The sequence below is a fragment of the Malaclemys terrapin genome, chromosome 15 (genome assembly GCF_027887155.1).
Source record: "Malaclemys terrapin pileata isolate rMalTer1 chromosome 15, rMalTer1.hap1, whole genome shotgun sequence".
Classification (NCBI taxonomy): Eukaryota; Metazoa; Chordata; order Testudines; family Emydidae; genus Malaclemys; species Malaclemys terrapin.
In genome coordinates this window covers 27,831,973-27,849,048 of record NC_071519.1, presented here as the reverse complement: position 1 = coordinate 27,849,048, position 17,076 = coordinate 27,831,973, and the positions used below count along the sequence as shown (strand labels likewise).

At 44.6% G+C, this 17,076-nt stretch overlaps 1 protein-coding gene across 3 annotated transcripts in view; it reads left to right on the top strand.

The window, feature by feature from the left end:
• Nucleotides 1–17,076, top strand: part of ARHGEF12 (Rho guanine nucleotide exchange factor 12) — a 98,653-nt gene that overhangs the window by 55,899 nt on the left and 25,678 nt on the right. For all 3 annotated transcript variants that reach the window (XM_054005739.1, XM_054005738.1, XM_054005740.1), the window contains 17 exons: nucleotides 784–918; nucleotides 2,699–2,770; nucleotides 4,469–4,561; nucleotides 5,201–5,311; nucleotides 5,671–5,769; nucleotides 7,212–7,254; nucleotides 7,696–7,801; nucleotides 8,458–8,595; nucleotides 9,115–9,147; nucleotides 10,103–10,217; nucleotides 10,731–10,836; nucleotides 11,178–11,390; nucleotides 11,805–11,937; nucleotides 12,248–12,283; nucleotides 14,119–14,273; nucleotides 14,935–15,081; nucleotides 15,861–15,946. In XM_054005739.1, coding sequence (XP_053861714.1) covers nucleotides 784–918; nucleotides 2,699–2,770; nucleotides 4,469–4,561; nucleotides 5,201–5,311; nucleotides 5,671–5,769; nucleotides 7,212–7,254; nucleotides 7,696–7,801; nucleotides 8,458–8,595; nucleotides 9,115–9,147; nucleotides 10,103–10,217; nucleotides 10,731–10,836; nucleotides 11,178–11,390; nucleotides 11,805–11,937; nucleotides 12,248–12,283; nucleotides 14,119–14,273; nucleotides 14,935–15,081; nucleotides 15,861–15,946 — 1,821 coding nt within the window. The remainder of the gene's footprint in view (nucleotides 1–783; nucleotides 919–2,698; nucleotides 2,771–4,468; nucleotides 4,562–5,200; nucleotides 5,312–5,670; nucleotides 5,770–7,211; nucleotides 7,255–7,695; nucleotides 7,802–8,457; nucleotides 8,596–9,114; nucleotides 9,148–10,102; nucleotides 10,218–10,730; nucleotides 10,837–11,177; nucleotides 11,391–11,804; nucleotides 11,938–12,247; nucleotides 12,284–14,118; nucleotides 14,274–14,934; nucleotides 15,082–15,860; nucleotides 15,947–17,076) is intronic.

Sequence of the window (17,076 nt, the reverse complement as noted above, 5' to 3'; positions counted from 1 at the left end):
GATCTAATTGTGTGTTAGTGATTTGATCTCTAACTTATTTCTGTATCTTAAGTAAAAGTGAAATGAAATCTGTAAAATTATCCTATGGACTATAACCAGGTTCAAAAAAGAACTAGGGAAGTTCATGGAGGACAGGTCCATCAATGGCTATTAACCAGAATGGACAGGGATGGTGTCACTAGCCTCTGTTTGTCAGAAGCTGGGAATGGGCAACAGGGGATGGATTGCTTGATGATTACCTGTTCTGTTCATTTCCTCTGAAGTACCTGGCATTGGCCACTGTTGAAAGATAGGATACTGGGCTAGGTGGACCTTTGGTCAAACCCCAGTATGGCCGTTCTTATGTTTGTTCTTCTATCCTTATAGTTAAGAATAAATTAGTTGAAGCTCTAAAATAGAAAGTGTCTTTACTGAAGGGATTTTTTCCCCATTGCCTGTTGACCAGTAGAAGCAAATTTTTCCCCATTGCATGTTGTAAGGCTGTTCATGAGCACCGTGCTCTTGATGTTATTGCTTAGAAAAGCATCTACCGCCATTTAAAAAATGTGGAGTTTTATAGATCAAGCAGATTAGGTCAAATTTTGAACCTGCTAATCATAGTCATAAAATCATAGAAGATTAGGGTTGGAAGAGACCTCAGGAGGTCATCTAGTCCAACCTCCTGCTCAAAGCAGGACCAGCTAAATTATGCCAGCCAGGGCTTTATCATCATAAGTGTTCTACTCCTTAAACACCTCATTGCCCTGCTTCGGGCAGTCTCTTAATACATTTTCTCTTTCTTAGGATGGAGTTTTGGCCTCCAGATCTGTGACGGAGTCACTGCAGATCAGTGAAGTAGAGGCTGAGAGTGGGGATGGGCTGAGCAAAATAGACTACAGCAGTGGTGACGGCTCACGGCCGAACAGTGACATTGCTGATGTGAGTATAGGGTAGCTCCGAAGCTCCACCTTTGTCCCTTTTGCGTTTTGTTTTTCCCATAATGGGTTTTAGGTTGACAGCTCTGTCCTCCATGTGTTATGCATATGTTCGCTCTCTCACGCACACAATACTAGGACAGCGCTTTGAGGGATGTACCAAAGACACTGTTGTGAGGAAGCTTGCAGTGCTAGTCTTCCCTGAGGCACTGGGGAAGGAAAATACCATGTTTTTCAGGGTTGGGTTTTCCTGGCACATTCCCTGTTACCAGGCTGAGAAAGATGAATGCCAGTGTCTTACAGAAATGAGACAAACTACAGTATCTGGAAGAACACGTTAATGTTCCGTATGTGGTTAGAATGACTCAGACAGTCACAGGGCAAGTTGCCATGAGTGTGAGGAAAAGCATCACTCCTACCAGATACACATCAGTCATTAACCAGTAGTTAGTCTTTTCTTTTATTAATCCATCAGCTAACTATCTAGGTACTAATAAGACCCCATTGCTGCAGTGTTTTAGCACCTAACCTTTAATTAATGCATTGTCTGGTTAGTACTGGGGAATTGGGACTGGGGCTGTTATAGAACTTATGGGCCATTTTTCTGAGCTGTGTATTGGGGATATGATGATTTCTACCTCCTAGTGGGTTGTGTGAGGTTTGATAGTTCTGTAAATAATTTGATATCCCTGAGAGAAAACTGCCATGAAAAATTAATCATGTAGTTGTAGTCTGAGTTTCCGGTTTTAGGTTTATATGAACAAAATCTCACTGAAATGTAAAGTTGAAAGAAGACTTTATAAAAACTCTAGACAAAAACTCCTGAAACAGACAATCTTTGCAGAATTGAAAATTGACTTATAGAGGGGAATGGTGGGCCGTGGGGCTCTCGCACCCTTACAGGGGAGCTGAGCCCAAGAAATGCAAGGCTTTGAAGGGGGTCTGTTTTTATTAATGACAGCCAGCAGTAGTCACACCTATTATAGTTAAGGTAGCAAATGAGTTTCCATTATCCCCTTCTGTTTTCACAGGCTTCAAAATCTTCACCTATTAAGTGGAAGGCCATTGTCAGTAAGGGAACTGTGGCATGGGTTTCCTTTTATTTTGCGGGGATCAGGGAAGAGTGGGAATTGTATTGTTGTTTGATGCTTGAAGAATCTCAGCTGCCCCCTCTCCCTTTTCTTCTTGATTATTAGCGATGATGTAGGAGTCTAGCTGGGTGGGGTTTCAATCTGCAATTGGAAATTAAAGGAACAGGGACCAGAAAAAGATCAAGATAGTCGGTTTGCTCCCTCTCATTTTTATGCAATATAATAGTGGTTTTCAACCTGTGGTGCACAGACCCCTGGGGATCTGCAGACTATGCCAAAGATTTCCAAATGGGTCCTACCTCCATTTGAAATGTTTGAGGTCCACAAATGAAAAAAGGTTGAAAACCACTGCAATATAACATCAGTGAGAACTGCATTTTAAGGGGACTAGGCAGGGCAAAATTACCATTTGAGGTAGTAGCCTTTGTAAGGAAAGAAATTCTGTCAATATTAGCTTAATTTACTCAGTTCCTTTCATGTGTCCTAGAAACATATTAAGTTACTGGTTTTAGATAGTGTGTCTATGGGTGTCTATTTAGGGTTTAACTTTTCTTGGCTATTTCTGGCAGCTACTTAGCAATCCACTGAATGTGAGCCATGTAAAATTTGTCTGTTACTCAAGAACTTACTCTACAGTTCTTATTTTTCTGAGCCTGCTGATACTCACCAGGATTGCCCTTCCTTCCTTCCCAGAGTCCCCGGAGTGGCCTGAAGGAACGGATTTCCCTGGAGGAGAGTCCTGATAAGAGTGAGATTCAAGATACTGTGAGTCCAAAAGCAGCAGTGTGACCATAGCTGCTGCTGCTTCTGTAATGAGTCCATTAAAATCCTTTTTTTTTTTTTTCCCCCCTGTTGTCTAAATGGAACACAAATTGACTTTTTGCCATAGAAAATAAAATGCAATTAAGAATTGTGCAGGAAACTTTAATTGGCCAAATAAATATTTATGGAGCTTAAAAGGGGGTCCATTAAAGGATCAGAAGTATATAATCTGCTGCAAAACAACTGTCTCTCAAATGGCTGGAGCTGTCACCTATGTCTGTATTCCTTCAGCCCCGCCCTAAATGGAGGAAGGCTTTCTTGCCTTGGGACACTCAATCACTGTGTAACTGGGACCTCAGGGATGTCATTGTGAATGGGGAAAAGAAACTTTTGTCAGCAGTAGTTATTGGTTATTCGAATGAATAATTTTCCTGAGGAAGAATTCTAAAGGGTATGCCTCTTACCCATTAGTTCTCAATTGGTTCCCAAATTGTGGTGCATACACCACTGGCGATATGTCCGCCTGATGCTCCTTCAGTTCGCAACAGTTTAAGAGGGTGATACATGAACTGATATAGTTTGCAAAAAGAACAGGAGTACTTGTGGCACCTTAGAGACTAACAAATTTATTAGAGCATAAGCTTTCGTGGACTACAGCCCACTTCTTCGGATGCATACAGAGTGCATCCTGTTCCTTTTGCGGATACAGACTAACATGGGTGCTACTCTGAAACCTGATATAGTTTGGGAACTGCTGCAAGTCAAATGCCCCCATTTTCAGAAAGAAGTTGCTAGGCATATACCACCTCACCGCATGCCTCGTTGGAGGTATTCTCACTTTGATGGGTGACGTTCAGAGAATACAAAAACAGGCCATTCAATGTGGGTTTGAAACCTATTAACTGTGGCTTTTCTGAGCATTCTTATCTTAAAAGGGGAAGATCCTAATGTCACAATTCAGGAACCTGCATTTCCCCCTTGTGGTCCAGCAAGGGCACCCACTGTAGGCTCCAGGCTCCTCAGCTGACAGCTCTCTTGCATGGGGGACGGGACGGGGGGGACGGGACCTGCGCCACTCTCCCTCCTGACTGGAGTATTTCCAGACTGCACAGCTCCCTGCTTACACTTCGAGCTCCCCAGCTCAAAGCTGGCCTGCTTGTCTTTTCTCCTCACAGACAGTAAACTGTATAATTGCCATAGTTAAGATACCACATAGCACTTTATAAGCAAGCACATTTATTCTTAAGGTAAACGCATTACAGAAAAATTATAAACAATAAAAGAACCTACATGCATGATAATCAGCTTCCCAGAGATCGCCCCCTGACTCCAAGGGCTCTGACCAGTGTAAAGTCCTTCAGACTCCACCCCAGGGGTTTTCTGTGATCACAAGTTCATCACAGCTTCAGCTCAGAACAAGGGCTTTTGTTCTTCTGGTGCCTCAGTGGGCCAAAGTCCTTCCAATGCTTCCCTTAGGATTGGGGCCCTCCTTGGACCAGGGGTCCTGTCCATTCGCTGCATCAGAAAGAAGGCCTGGGTCAGTTTAAACTCGGGCTGTTTGGTCTAAAGACCAGACTGAGTTTCAAGAGTGACTGTTTAAAAATGAAACTGTCATAATCTCCTTATAGGCGGTTGCCAAAGAGAAACCTTCCCTGAGACATTAACCTCTCTGCATTTTTTTTTTCTCTCTCAACACCCCAGGATTCTCAATCCAGTATTGGGAGTCCCTCCTCCCGCATGGCACCTCAGATCATCGGAGCAGAGGATGACGACTTTGACACTGAACAGGAGCAGGTGGGTATCGCTCTTCTCTGTCACAAAGCCATTTCTTTGGGATGGGACACAGCTGCATCTAAACACTTTCCTTATGCCTCTGTTATGACCACGTCATGCCATATTGTTAGCAGACAGTTCTTGTCTAGTAAACTTTAATAAAAAAAAAGAGAGGATTCATTGTCACTGTTGGCCCTAACTAACGGCAAATGGCACTTTCAGAGTTGGCGCTAAAATAGTCTGTGATTCTTTGTTATCCTGTCTTTTCCCCATAACTTTAACCTCACCAGAAATTAATCTGCTTTATTGTATTGCCTAGCTTTAATTGGCTTTTTGTAAACTGCAGTGTTGCTTCAGCAGTGATCTCTTCTAATACCTTTGTACTCAAGGGTTTTAATAGTAATTTGCTCTTGATTCTGTTCCATTATGTCTTGTGTGAAAGTGTTTTCAAGTACTAAACTGTATGGAAAAGACCAGGAAGTGGGCTGATGCTGAGCTGTTCCTGAAGGGCTAGAATGGCAGTCCATGAGTCGTGGAGTTAGGCTGGTTCTGCTCTGTTGCTTACCAAAGAAAGGAGAAGCCATTCGACTGGGAAGAAGCCTTCCAGGTTTCTCACAGGCCTTTGTGTGCAATTGAAATGGACTGTCTGTGTCTTTACAGATTAATGGGCAATGCAGCTGTTTCCAGAACATCGAGCTGCTGAAATCTCGCCCGGCTCACCTGGCTGTGTTCCTGCATCATGTGGTGTCCCAGTTTGACCCAGCAACGCTGGTAAGATGTCACTCTGGAATGGTTCTGCTGGGCCAGATTTACGGGGTTGGCCTGAGTGGTCTGGAGTCACCTCTCTCTTAAGCAACATAATCCCGGATAGTGCAGCTGCTTTGGCAGTGAGAAAAATGAAGCTCTCTTCGCGTGAAGGTTCACCTCTCATGCGTGTGTCAAGCTTTTGAATAAATGAAGGGAAATGTCAGATAAATAAAATGGCCTCTAAAAGTATTGATTCATCTCTTCAGCACAGCCATGTTACAAGTTCTTCGCCAGTAACTGGAGTTTTGAGAGGCTTATCTCCTCTGAACATTTGGGAGGAAATTCACAGGTAGAAATTCACTCTCTCTCTCTCTTTCCTCCAGCTCTGCTATCTTTACACGGACTTGTACAAACAGACCAACTCCAAAGAGACTCGTCGTGTCTTCCTTGAGTTTAACCAGTTCTTCCTGGACCGAGCTGCGGTAGGTTCCAAGACAAGTGTGCCCTTTTGTCTCCCCCTGCAACCACTCTGAAGGAACTGATTTTTACCTTACTCATTCTGATGTGCTGGAGAGCTCTTAGAAATGCTATAGGCACTGTGGAACCTTCGTTCGTATCCAGGCCGGGTAGACCTAGCCTTCTGTTTTCTGGGGTAAAAGCTGTTGTCTGTGGGGGTCTTAAATACCAGAATACTGTCTCTCTTCCTGAAAGATCACATGACCGGTTTCATAAGAGTAGGCCAGAACTCCCTTTGGTCCCCACTCTGCGCATATTGTAAAGTATTCTGCACTCCAGTTATTTGGTGATTTCCAACCTACAGGTGCTGCATTTCACTGGCGCTGTGTGTGTGTGTGTGTGTGTGTGTGTAACTAGAGCTTCACAATGAAAAGCACTACAGACATGTACTGTGCACGTGCTCTTTGTTGCTATGGATTAAAGCTGATACAGCCTTCTCTCCAGTGCCTCAAACTTCTGGGGGTTTACATAGTGTTTCATCTATTGCTCGCAGCCATTATACATTATATATGGCTTCCCTGTTCTTTATCATTTGTGGTCTATCAGGTTGAGATTTACTTCGGCCGAGTTTAAAATGTATGATCATTATTTATAGTTGAGTAAACTGAAACGACTCAATGGCTGGATTGACTGTGCTGTCATAGCATTGCCACCAATGCTCAGAAATCTGAAAACGGAAGTAAGATTTTTCAAATGTAATTTAAACAAAAAAAAAATCAAGTTAGTCCTGGTTTTCTAACCTTCCCCCCCACCAAAGCTGTACGCAGGCAGAGGCACTTCTTCCATATGTCTCCTGTAACTACTGTAGTTCCTTGTTAAAATCTTAGCACTGAAAGTAAGAGAATAAAGCTGGCCACAACCTCAGGACTCTGGAAACCCCCTGATTTGCGAGCAGCATGTCCTTTGATAGGAAGTGGAATGAGTTTGACATCCAAGATAACCCGGGGCAGTCATCCGTTGCTGTAGAGTTGGATTCTGCCGCTTAAATTGATGCGACAGTTGCACAAAATTCCCACGTTAGCATCTGTTTTACGAAGACGAGGAGCCTCTATTTTTCCATAATGGATAAGACCCATGGACAGGCTCATCTGATATCCTGCCCAAAGCAGGGGTCTGTACCACATGCCTTGGAGGAAGGTGAAACCACTTCCATGATGCACCTAGTAACAGTGCAATGCTATCTAAAATATCAGTTGTAGGAATTATTTTGGGGAAACTCTATGGCCTGTGTTATACAGGAGTTCAGACTAGGGGTTCACAATGGTCCCTTCTGGCCTTAGAATCTATATGTCCTGAGCAGAGGGAATTGCCTTTGTGATTCCTGCAAGTGCTCCGATTTGATCAGCCTATGGGGAGAGAAGAGCCTGTCTCGTATGGTCTCACTCTTACATTTGTTTTCCTTTTTCAGAATCTGAAGGTTCCAGTTCCAGATGAAATATCTATTGATCTAGGTAAGGTCCTTTTATACTGAGTGTCCGTTGGCATAGATCCTACTGTTTGAGACAGTCCTAACGGATCTCTTAAAGAAATCTCTCTGGGGGTATGTCTTCAGGTGTGTGTTTGACACCTAGACAGTGTTGCATGTCAAACTTGGAGAGACAGGTAGGTGGTCGTGTTGGTGTTTGATTGGGAAGAACATTCTATACGCTCTGGTATATGGCTAGATGGGAGGCGTGGGCACCTACATCTTGTATTTGTTTAGTGTGATATTGGGTATAGCCAATGCTGTTGGCGCTTAATGCACTTTCACGTGGCAGACAGCAGGAGGTAAAAGGTCACTGCTACGTAGACTGAAGAGCTCATGTGGATGGCTTTCTCCTAATACAGAGTAACTATTGTAATACAGTGTTCTAAAGTGAAACCCCGCCTCTTCTTCCTCCCTTCACCGGCAGAAAAAAGAAGGCCAGAACTCATTCCAGAGGAATTGCACCGCCATTATATCCAAACTATGCAAGATAAAGTCTATCCAGATGTCCAGAGGCATCTGGAAGATTTCAGGTATGTAGACTCTTTTTACTGCAGTTTGTACTGAGCACTAAACTTCATCCCTGCTCCGAGTTAACATTCTGTTAATATGGAGGGAAGTTCAAACTTCCAGGACTTGGTAATTCGTCTTTGGCCTAGATGAATCCTCCATGTTAGCAAGTCACTGTGGGGATACTCTAGAATTTTGGAGCTCACTTGCTCCTCTGCTGTGTGTAGTCAGAGCAATTGCATGGTAATCTGTGATTGCTTGGAAGGCCAGCCCTGGGCTCTTCAAATGGCCTCTGTATTGGCACAGACACTGAGTGCACAGTGCTCAGATCAGACTTCCTCTCTTCCTTGGCCATTATTGCCCGTCTCCGCCTCTTCCTATGTGGGGCACAGCTTATTGTACAGCAGTCTGGCTGCCTCCCTTGACCTCAGAAGAGGCTACAGTTTCATGAAGCTGTATTTGCAGTTTGTGAAGCCTCCTTGCTCCGTGAAGTGGTATGGGCTCTGCTTTACTGCTTGGGCCAATGATGCACAGAGGTGAAGTGACTTTCCCAAGGCCATATAACATTTTGGTAGGAGAGGTGGGACTGGAACTATCGAGCATTCTGAATGCTGGGAGGCCATTTGTTCACATCACCCAGGTATGTTATTTCATGGGGTTATTTTTTCTCCTTATTTAGACAGAAGCGTAGCATGGGATTGACGCTGGCCGAAAATGAACTGACCAAGCTGGATGCAGAACGTGTCCGTGACCGGATCACGTTGGAGAGAGAGCGAGCGTGTGCGGAGCAGATAATTATAAAAATTGAGGAGGTGTTGTAAGTAGCAGCGTGTGTGAATGTGGGGGTAACATGCAGACTGTCTTCTATCCACTCAAGGCTTGATGAGAGCAAAGCAAAGGAGTTGAGAACTGAAAACAATTCAGGGTCATCACCTTTCCCCTCCTCCCTAGTTTGCTTCTGGCAGCTGTTGGATTACCCATCAGTATAATGGTGGCCATCAGAGAATGAATCCAGAGCAAATATCCCCAGATAGTCTGTAGTGGAATTGCTTATTCCTGGAATACATATTAAATAGCAGCTCCAGGGCTTCCATTCTTGGCATCTCGAGTGTCAGACCCAGAATTTTTTTTAGTTGGCTCAAAGAAACTTGCAGCCTCAGAATTGATTTTTTTAGAAGAGCTACTGGCTTCTCCCTATGGAGTTTGGCTGGGTTTGTTAGGATTCAAGGAGGAGGCACTATACAAATAGGTGCTGTCGTGCTGGATTGTTTTGACTGAGAGTGTTTTTTTGCTTGGGATTGGTTTGTGTTCTTTAAACTGTCTCTCTCATTTTCAGGATGACTTCTCAGCCTCTGGAAGAGGACAAGAGGTAATGTACCAGTTTTGTGGAGTTTGCATGTGGACTAAGATCACCTCACCTAAGTGCTGTCGCTTGGCTCCATGTATGACTTTTGCTGAGCAGGACAAGATAGCCCTCTGCTGGCTGTAGCAGCAAACTTCATTTTCTAGATGTGCTCTCCGTCGGAGATCAGTCTGGATGGAGCCTTACTGTATCGGGGCAAGTTTTACTGCAGCTGAGACTTATCTGCATTGTGGTATTACTAGTATGTTTACTGTTCTAGAACTTCTGGAAACATTTTCTGAATAATTGCCTAGATGTTACAGGGCAGTGGTTCTCAACCTTTCCAGACTACGGTACACCTTGTAGGAATCTGATTTGTCTTGACGTTGCCTCCAAATTTCACCTCACTTAAAAACTACTTGCATTCAAAATCGGACATACAGATACAAAAATATCACAGCACGCTATTACTGAAAAATTGCTTGCATTCTCATTACCACCATATATTTATAAAATAGATCAACTGGAATATATCTATTGTACTTACATTTTGGTGTATAGTACAAACAAGCCATTGTCTGTATGAAATTTTAGTTTGTACTGACTTCACTAGAGCTTTTTATGTAGCCTGTTGTAAAACTAGGCAAATATCTAGATGAGCTGATGTACTCCCTGGAAGAGGTCTAAGTACACTGAGGGGTACGGGTACCCCTGGTTGAGAACCACTGCTACAGAGGATGTATCAGTCAGCAGGTATCTGGGACTATATTTTGCACTTGCAAGAGGACAGATTCTATGATGGGCAAGGTGTTTTCTGGTCTCTTGTGACTGTCACATCAAAAGGAATTGGTGCCCCAATGCCAGAGAAGGATTTTAATTAGAAAATCAGTTGTTAACCTCTGTATGCCAGCTTGTTAATTAAGAGGCTTGCCAATCTCAGTTTTTACCAGTTGCCCTCTCTCTTTTTTTATTTGTCTTGCAGTTCAACCATGCAGTATGTGATTCTCACCTACATGAAATATTTGGGTGTGAAAGTCAAGGAGTCCCGGAGCCTGGAGCAGAAGCGTGGACGTATTGGTTTCCTGCCAAAGATAAAGGTAAGAGCGGCACATCCGGAGTCTGTGGCCAACCTTCTCAAACGTGAGTGCCTCAAGTAAGACTCCATACTTAAGCGCCTAAATATAAGTGGCCATGACTTCCAGTGGTGCTGAGTGTCTGCAGCCTCCATTGGCTTCAGTGGGAGCTGGGGCTGCTCCACACTCCAGTGTGTCAGGTGTCTAAAGATGGATTTAAGAGCCTATGTTTTGACACGTTAGCTTTGTTCCTCTCTCATTTGGCTGCCTGACTCCTGGTCACCCTCTTCTCATACTTCGAGTCGTATAAAAGCTCTGGGTAAGGAAATGACCCTTAGAAACCACTCCTCTCTGCTGGAAATCGAAATACTGGTGTGAACTGTCCTGCGCTGACAGAGAGGGATAGGGATAGACCAACTGGTGTGAATAGGTCTCGACCATCTTGAACTTCTGAGGTAGTAGCAGGTATAGTTATAACTGACTCCTGAAGAAATGAGTTACTCATTTGGTTTTTCTTTGGTTGCGGATTAACCACAGCAAAGTATAAAGAAAGAGAAAGAAGGGGAGGAAAAAGTGAAGAGGAGAGGCTTCCCCAGTATCCTGGGACCACCACGGAGACCGAGTCGCCATGACAGCAGTGCAAGTATGTTGGACTGTGGAATGTGCGTTCTGCTTACTAATTGTCTGTCTGAAAAATCAGTTGGTCTCTGCACCCATCGTCACCCTATGCCCCAATGAGACTTAAAATCTGTTTAGGTGACCTCCACAATGCACAGAGTACTTTAGATGTCGGCTAAAGAAACTCTCTGAACAACATCCTCGTATCAGAGCTTGAGTAGCCATTCGTTAACTGGAGACTCATTGGGTTTGAGATGTGATTTTAAAAAAACAAAGCAAGCTAATGAAATTATTTGTTGAAATCTCTGAGGGTTTCTGGAGACAGGAAGGCCTCCAGCAATCTCTGTCTGGTCTCTCTCTGTTCAGTTGGCAGAGCCATGGAAATTCAGAAGCAGCGCCATCCAAAGCACTTATCCACGGCCTCTTCAGTTAGTCCAGAGCCGCCAGACTTGGTCAAGATGCGCCAGAGTGGGTCCTCCAGCGATGGTACAGACACTACATGCCCTCCTGCCAATCCTATGTCTCCTTTAGCTATGGGGCCCTTTACCTCCCCGGAGGGAAGCAAGGACAGCGAGACAGGTGAGAGGATGCTGGAGTGGGGAGGGTTAAAGGCTGTATTGCGGACAGGATGTGCAAATTGCCATCCCATTGTAAGAGCATGTTACTAACATTGAGGCCCTTAGACGCTGACTCTTCGTGTTCAGTGATCTGTGCTGAGTTATGTCACTGGGTCCTTGAATGTGGCTTCCAAATTCTGTATTGTTTGATCATCCTGAGGAAGAAATAGCCCCAACTTCAGTGCTCAAGTGCCCAGCCCTGCAAAAACAGATGAATGCAATGTTAAATGCTTCTCTGTTAAGGCTTCTTTCTTTCAAAGATCAGGAATTGTTGGGTTTATTTTATTTTTGTCCCCCCTCAGCTTCCAAGAGAGCTCTGAACACTAGTTTTGTGTTTTGATCTTTCCTGGAAACCCTTGACCGTTCTCTTTTTCAGGCCCCAAGCAGTCTGGAGATGCTCCACCTCCTAGTGACTCTATGGATGGCGCGCCCCGCACACCTAACACCATCTTTGATTTCCCATCCCCTCCGCTGGACCAGCTGCAAGAGGAGGAAGGAGAACTTGATAGGTATTTATGGGCACAGGTTATTTGGAGCTGGGAAGGGTGTAGCAATTATATTGGGTCTATAGAACAACATTGGCAGCATGGCCTATTTTGAACATTTATTCGGGGCGGGGTGAGGGGAGAAGGGGGGAGAAACTTGAGTTTCCTCCCACTATAATTGTACTAGAAGACTCTCTCTTCAGCACCAGGGCTAGAATGTCAAGTTTGGCTAGAGACACAAACCAGTCCTTAAGATTTCACTCTGGAGCTCCGCTGAATGGAATGAAATCCCATTACTCAAGTTAATCCTGTAATGTGTTGTGTTTTTGTTTAGATTAGCTGACTTGGGAACACCAAAACCTTTCCGAAAGTGAGTATGGCTGTGAACTAGTTGGAACTAAAGACGTTACTTTACTTTATGGTAATACCTGATGTAGCACTTTACAAAGGAGGTCAGCATAGTTATCCCCATTTCCCACAGGGTGGTGACTGAAGTATGGAGAAATGAAATGACTTGACCAGGTGCACTTAGCAGGCCAGTGGCAGACCTGGGCTTTGAACCCAGGTCTCGAGTGCCAGTCAAGTGTGCTGTCCACCAGCCACATTCTTATAAAGTAGAGCTCAGTGATATTTGTAATCTGTCCCTGTTCAAAATAGCTTCAATGACCGTCCTAGATAATAGTACTGGGTAGTGGGGTTATTAATACCCACGTTGTGAAGCGCTGTGTGATGTTTGGATGAAAAGCACTAATTATTATTACCACTGCTTATAATGGTTGGATTGGGAGTTAAGAATACTGGGTTCTGTTCCTACGGGTATGTCTACACTGGCAAGTTTCTGCGCCACAAGTTATACCACTTTTATTAAAACGCTGTTGCCTGTTCACACTGCGTTCCTTGTGATGCTGGAGCGCATCCACATTAGCAGCTCTTGCAACAGCAAAGAAAGCAGTGCATTGTGATAGCTATTCCATTGTGCAACTGGCCGCCAGGTGCTTTGAGAAGGGTTTGCAATGCCCCATGGGGCAAGCACAGTGACACATGATGCAGGTTTCCCAATCCAATTGTTCCATGGGCATCCTACTACCAGGGCCGGCTCCAGGCACCAGACGAGGAAGAACGTCCCTGGGGCGGCCCATTGAAAGGGGCGGCACATTCCAGCCCCCCCCCCCCTTTTTTTTTTTTTTGCTTGGGCCAGTAAAAAAGCTAAAGCCGGCCCTGCCTACTACATTGCCAGCTGCTTTTCAACTGCAGTGTGTGGGGGAAAGTGTGTGACAGGGAGGGTGTGGGTGTATGGAGGGGAGAGACTGTGTTTTGGGGGACAGAGTTTGGCAGCATGCTGTCTTGTAAGTTCAGACAGCGTCAGGAAGCAACCAGTCCTGAGGCAGGGGGAGGGGGAAATCCCGACATCAGCCCCCGTCTTTCTCTCGTGCACACACATGCCCACCTGCCTCTGTGTTCAACAGCATGAGCATTCCACATTGAAAGGGGAGGGGCGCATGTCTCCAGGCAGCCAAGTTAAAAACAATGAGCAGAGCGGTCACTTGAGGCATTATGGGACAGCTCTGGAGGCCAAATTACAGCACAGAAAGCAATCAAGTGTCTACACTGGCCATAGAGCGCTGGAGCCTCTGCACAAATAGCCTTATGACTCTTGTTGAGCTGGGGTGTGTGTGTGTTTTTTTGTTTTGTTTTTTTTTTTGTTTTTTTCAGCGCTGCAACTGGGAAGTTTCTGTGCACAAAGTGGCTCGGCACCATGTACGCATCTGCAGTTTGAGCGCAAAAAGCTGCTTTTCTGTTTAGAAACTTGCCAATGTAGACAAGCCCTAAATCTTTGTGGTAGTATCTGCAGATGGAGGGAAGAGATGATTTCCCCCCCACACACACACACTCCCCTTCTGCTGTCTTACTATGTAACCTTGAGCAAATGACTTCACCTCTGTGTAGCTATGTCGTAAAATGGGGATTATAATACTCAATGCAGAGGGTGTTGTAAGAGTGAATGCTAAGCCTTAGATAAAGGTCTCCGTAAAAGGGCTAAGTACCAAACTGCATCTGTAACCAGAAGGCTTCTGGCAGCTTCCCTGAGTATTTCTTAACATTTTACAACTGTTTCTCCCCCCCTCTGCCTCCACTTTGCCGTTTTCTTCCCTGTGTTGGTGCTTGAATCAGAAGGCGTCTGACTGGCGTGTTCTCTCCCTTCAGGATGGACAGTGTGGGCTTTGGGGATATTCAGAGCGAGGATGAGCTGTTTGATTTTGACACTGAGACTGATCCTCCCAACTGGCAGCAGCTGGTGAGCCAAGAGGTGCTGCTGGGGCTGAAACCCCACGAAATCAAACGCCAGGAAGTGATTAATGGTGAGTTCATGGGTGTCTCTTTGCTGACCCACCAACTCCTGGAACCTTCAAACTTCAAGCAGGTGCAAACTGCTGGTATAGAGTTGATCTATCAGTAGGTAACATGCAGAGATGCTAGACTGGCTCAGTCCCAAAGCAGAGCAAGCAATTTTATATGGCAAAACAAGGACCAGCTTACAGCATGCTTGGAGGAGTAAAGAGGCAGGGAGGACTATATACTGCTTGCTGGAAAAAGCAGGATCTAAGAGAATGGCTCCTATCCCAGCACACTCATGGAGACTTCACCTTGATCTCAAATCATACAAGTCTACAGAGCTCTGTGTGTGACTGAGTGAGCTGATAGGTGTTAAAATTTACCCCAAGTAGATGGTTAATTCAGTAACAAGTTTGCTTCCTTGCATGTTCCTGTATCTAGGGTAACGGAGCATGGTTTCTGATTTCTTAGTACACGAGAATCTGGGCCAGCAAGGACGGCACCGATGAGGGGAGAGACTTTTGCAGATTCAGGTTCCTGACCCCAGAGTTAATACGTGCTCTCTAAATTGCTTAATTTATTAAGTAACTCAATTGCTGGCAGTTTCTGGCTTCCTGCTATGGACAATATTGGAATCCACACACTGTTCCTGCGTTAAATGAGTAATAATCCCGTATTTCTCTTCAGAGCTGTTCTACACTGAGCGAGCTCACGTCCGCACGCTGAAGGTGCTGCATCAGGTCTTCTACCAGCGTGTACTCCGTGAAGGCATCCTGACCCCCTCTGACCTGCGCAAAATCTTTTCAAACCTGGAGGATATCCTTCTGCTCCACAGTAAGGGCAGATGAGGCACCTTTCAGCTCTGCTAGCCTCACGACAGCAGTGATGGATGCACACATCTGAGATATACATGCTTGCTGATGCAAGTATGCATAAGTATATCGGCACATAGTGAGCATCCACACACAGCACTTGAATTACGTGCACGCAATCATTTCACACTTGGTTTGCAAGCATATCTGTTGCCAAGGTGCCAGATACTCTTGTTCTCATCCACATCCCCAAGCTGTCTTGAGGTGATGTACGCTCCCTTTTTCATAAACAGAGCAATACTGAGATGAATACTCATAGGCACGTGCGAAAAAACTAACCAGACAGGTGCTGCCCAGGAGGATAATAGGCAGAGGGCTACTAAAAGGAGCAATATATATTTGGATGCTGATGCTTCTGAAAAGCAGGGTTTCCTAGTGGTTAGAGCAAGGGACTGTTTAGGATTCCAGCTGTATCACCGATTTTGGGCAAGCCACTCGCTGTAACCTTACTATGTCTGTTTCCCCACATTTTAAAATTAGAATAGCATTAACCCTCTCCTCCTTGTGAAGTAGACAAAGTAATGTTGGGAAAATTCTTGGAGTGGGTGGTTATTGTTCATTCTTATTAATGATTCCTGTTTATCAATATTAGCCTACCATCTAGCACTTCTCTTGTTTCACTTTAATTTGCCGGGTGATTATTGCGAATCCAGTCTCCTTTTTGGTTTGTTTGCATTTTGAAATAAATGACCAATTTAGATCATATTAATTATCCCTTCTTTTGCCTTTTTCCCCCTCCAGCTGGTTTGAATGATCAGATGAAAGCTGTCCGTAAACGGAATGAGACCTCTGTTATTGATCAGATTGGGGAAGACTTGCTAACCTGGGTAAGATGAATTTCTTTTTCTCTTTGTTCAGAAATGTAAATATTCCTGAAAGTGAGAGTCCAATAACCATAGTAAATAAAGCCCCAGGGAAACCAGTGTAATTCGCACCCACCAAGAACGTAATATCTGAAATTGGTTATTTCTGTGGCGCTGATATGGAGGTGGGGACACAGGATGGTGAGAAGGTGGAGGGAGCTCAACATGGAGTTTTTGCAGAGTGCTTTATCTAGTGGAGTGCTTTTATTCAGTTAAAGATAAATACGTGAGTCATTTCTTTAAAGGTGACCTCCTTAGTGGGGAAAACTTGTCTGCCTTTTTTGCTTCTTTATTATGTGTGAAGGACAGAAAGGTGTAGGGGTGTGTGTGTGTGTGTGTGTGTGTGTGTGTGAGTGAGTGAAAATGAATGGCTTTTGCTGGGTGGTTGGATTACTTATATTTTTACCTTGGAAATATTGAGAATATAAAGTATTTCTGCTGGAGGATTCATAAAACTACTAGACAATTGGAGTGGGAGTTTCCTCAGACCCAAGTGGAAGGAGTTGGGAGTGTTTGTGTCCTTCAAAAAATGCTTGTATCCCGAGGGTCAGACTTTCTGTTGCTGTCTTGTGAAACCTATTTAATTTAGAGTTTCCGAGTTTGGCTAAAACTCCTTCCCTTTTCAGTTGTTCAGCTTTCAGTCTCTTGTGATGTGTTCATCCCACCAGAGCTCCATTCCCCTAGCCAAAAGAAGGCAACGTAGGCCTGCTATTTCAGATGGAGGGAAGCCCCAAACCTTTTGGGTCTCCTCTGTTTATTGTAAAGAAGCAAAAAATTGCGCACATGTTCCTTTCCTTTGCAGGTCACCTTTTAAAGTGTGTGGATGGAAGGCTTGGAATGTCAGCAGGCTGGGCATTTTTCACCATTCCAATGCAGTCCCTTGAGATTTTTTCAGCTGAATGGGCAAACCCAAAACAGGAATTCATTCCAAGTAGTAGGCATTTTCAGGGAATCTGTGGCCTTTTCGACACGGCCACTTTATAGCGCTGCAACTTTCTCGCTCAGGGTGTGAAAAAACACCCCCTGAGCACTGCAAGTTTCAGTGCTGTAATGTGACCGTGTAGACTGTGCACCAGCACTGGGAGCCGTGCTCC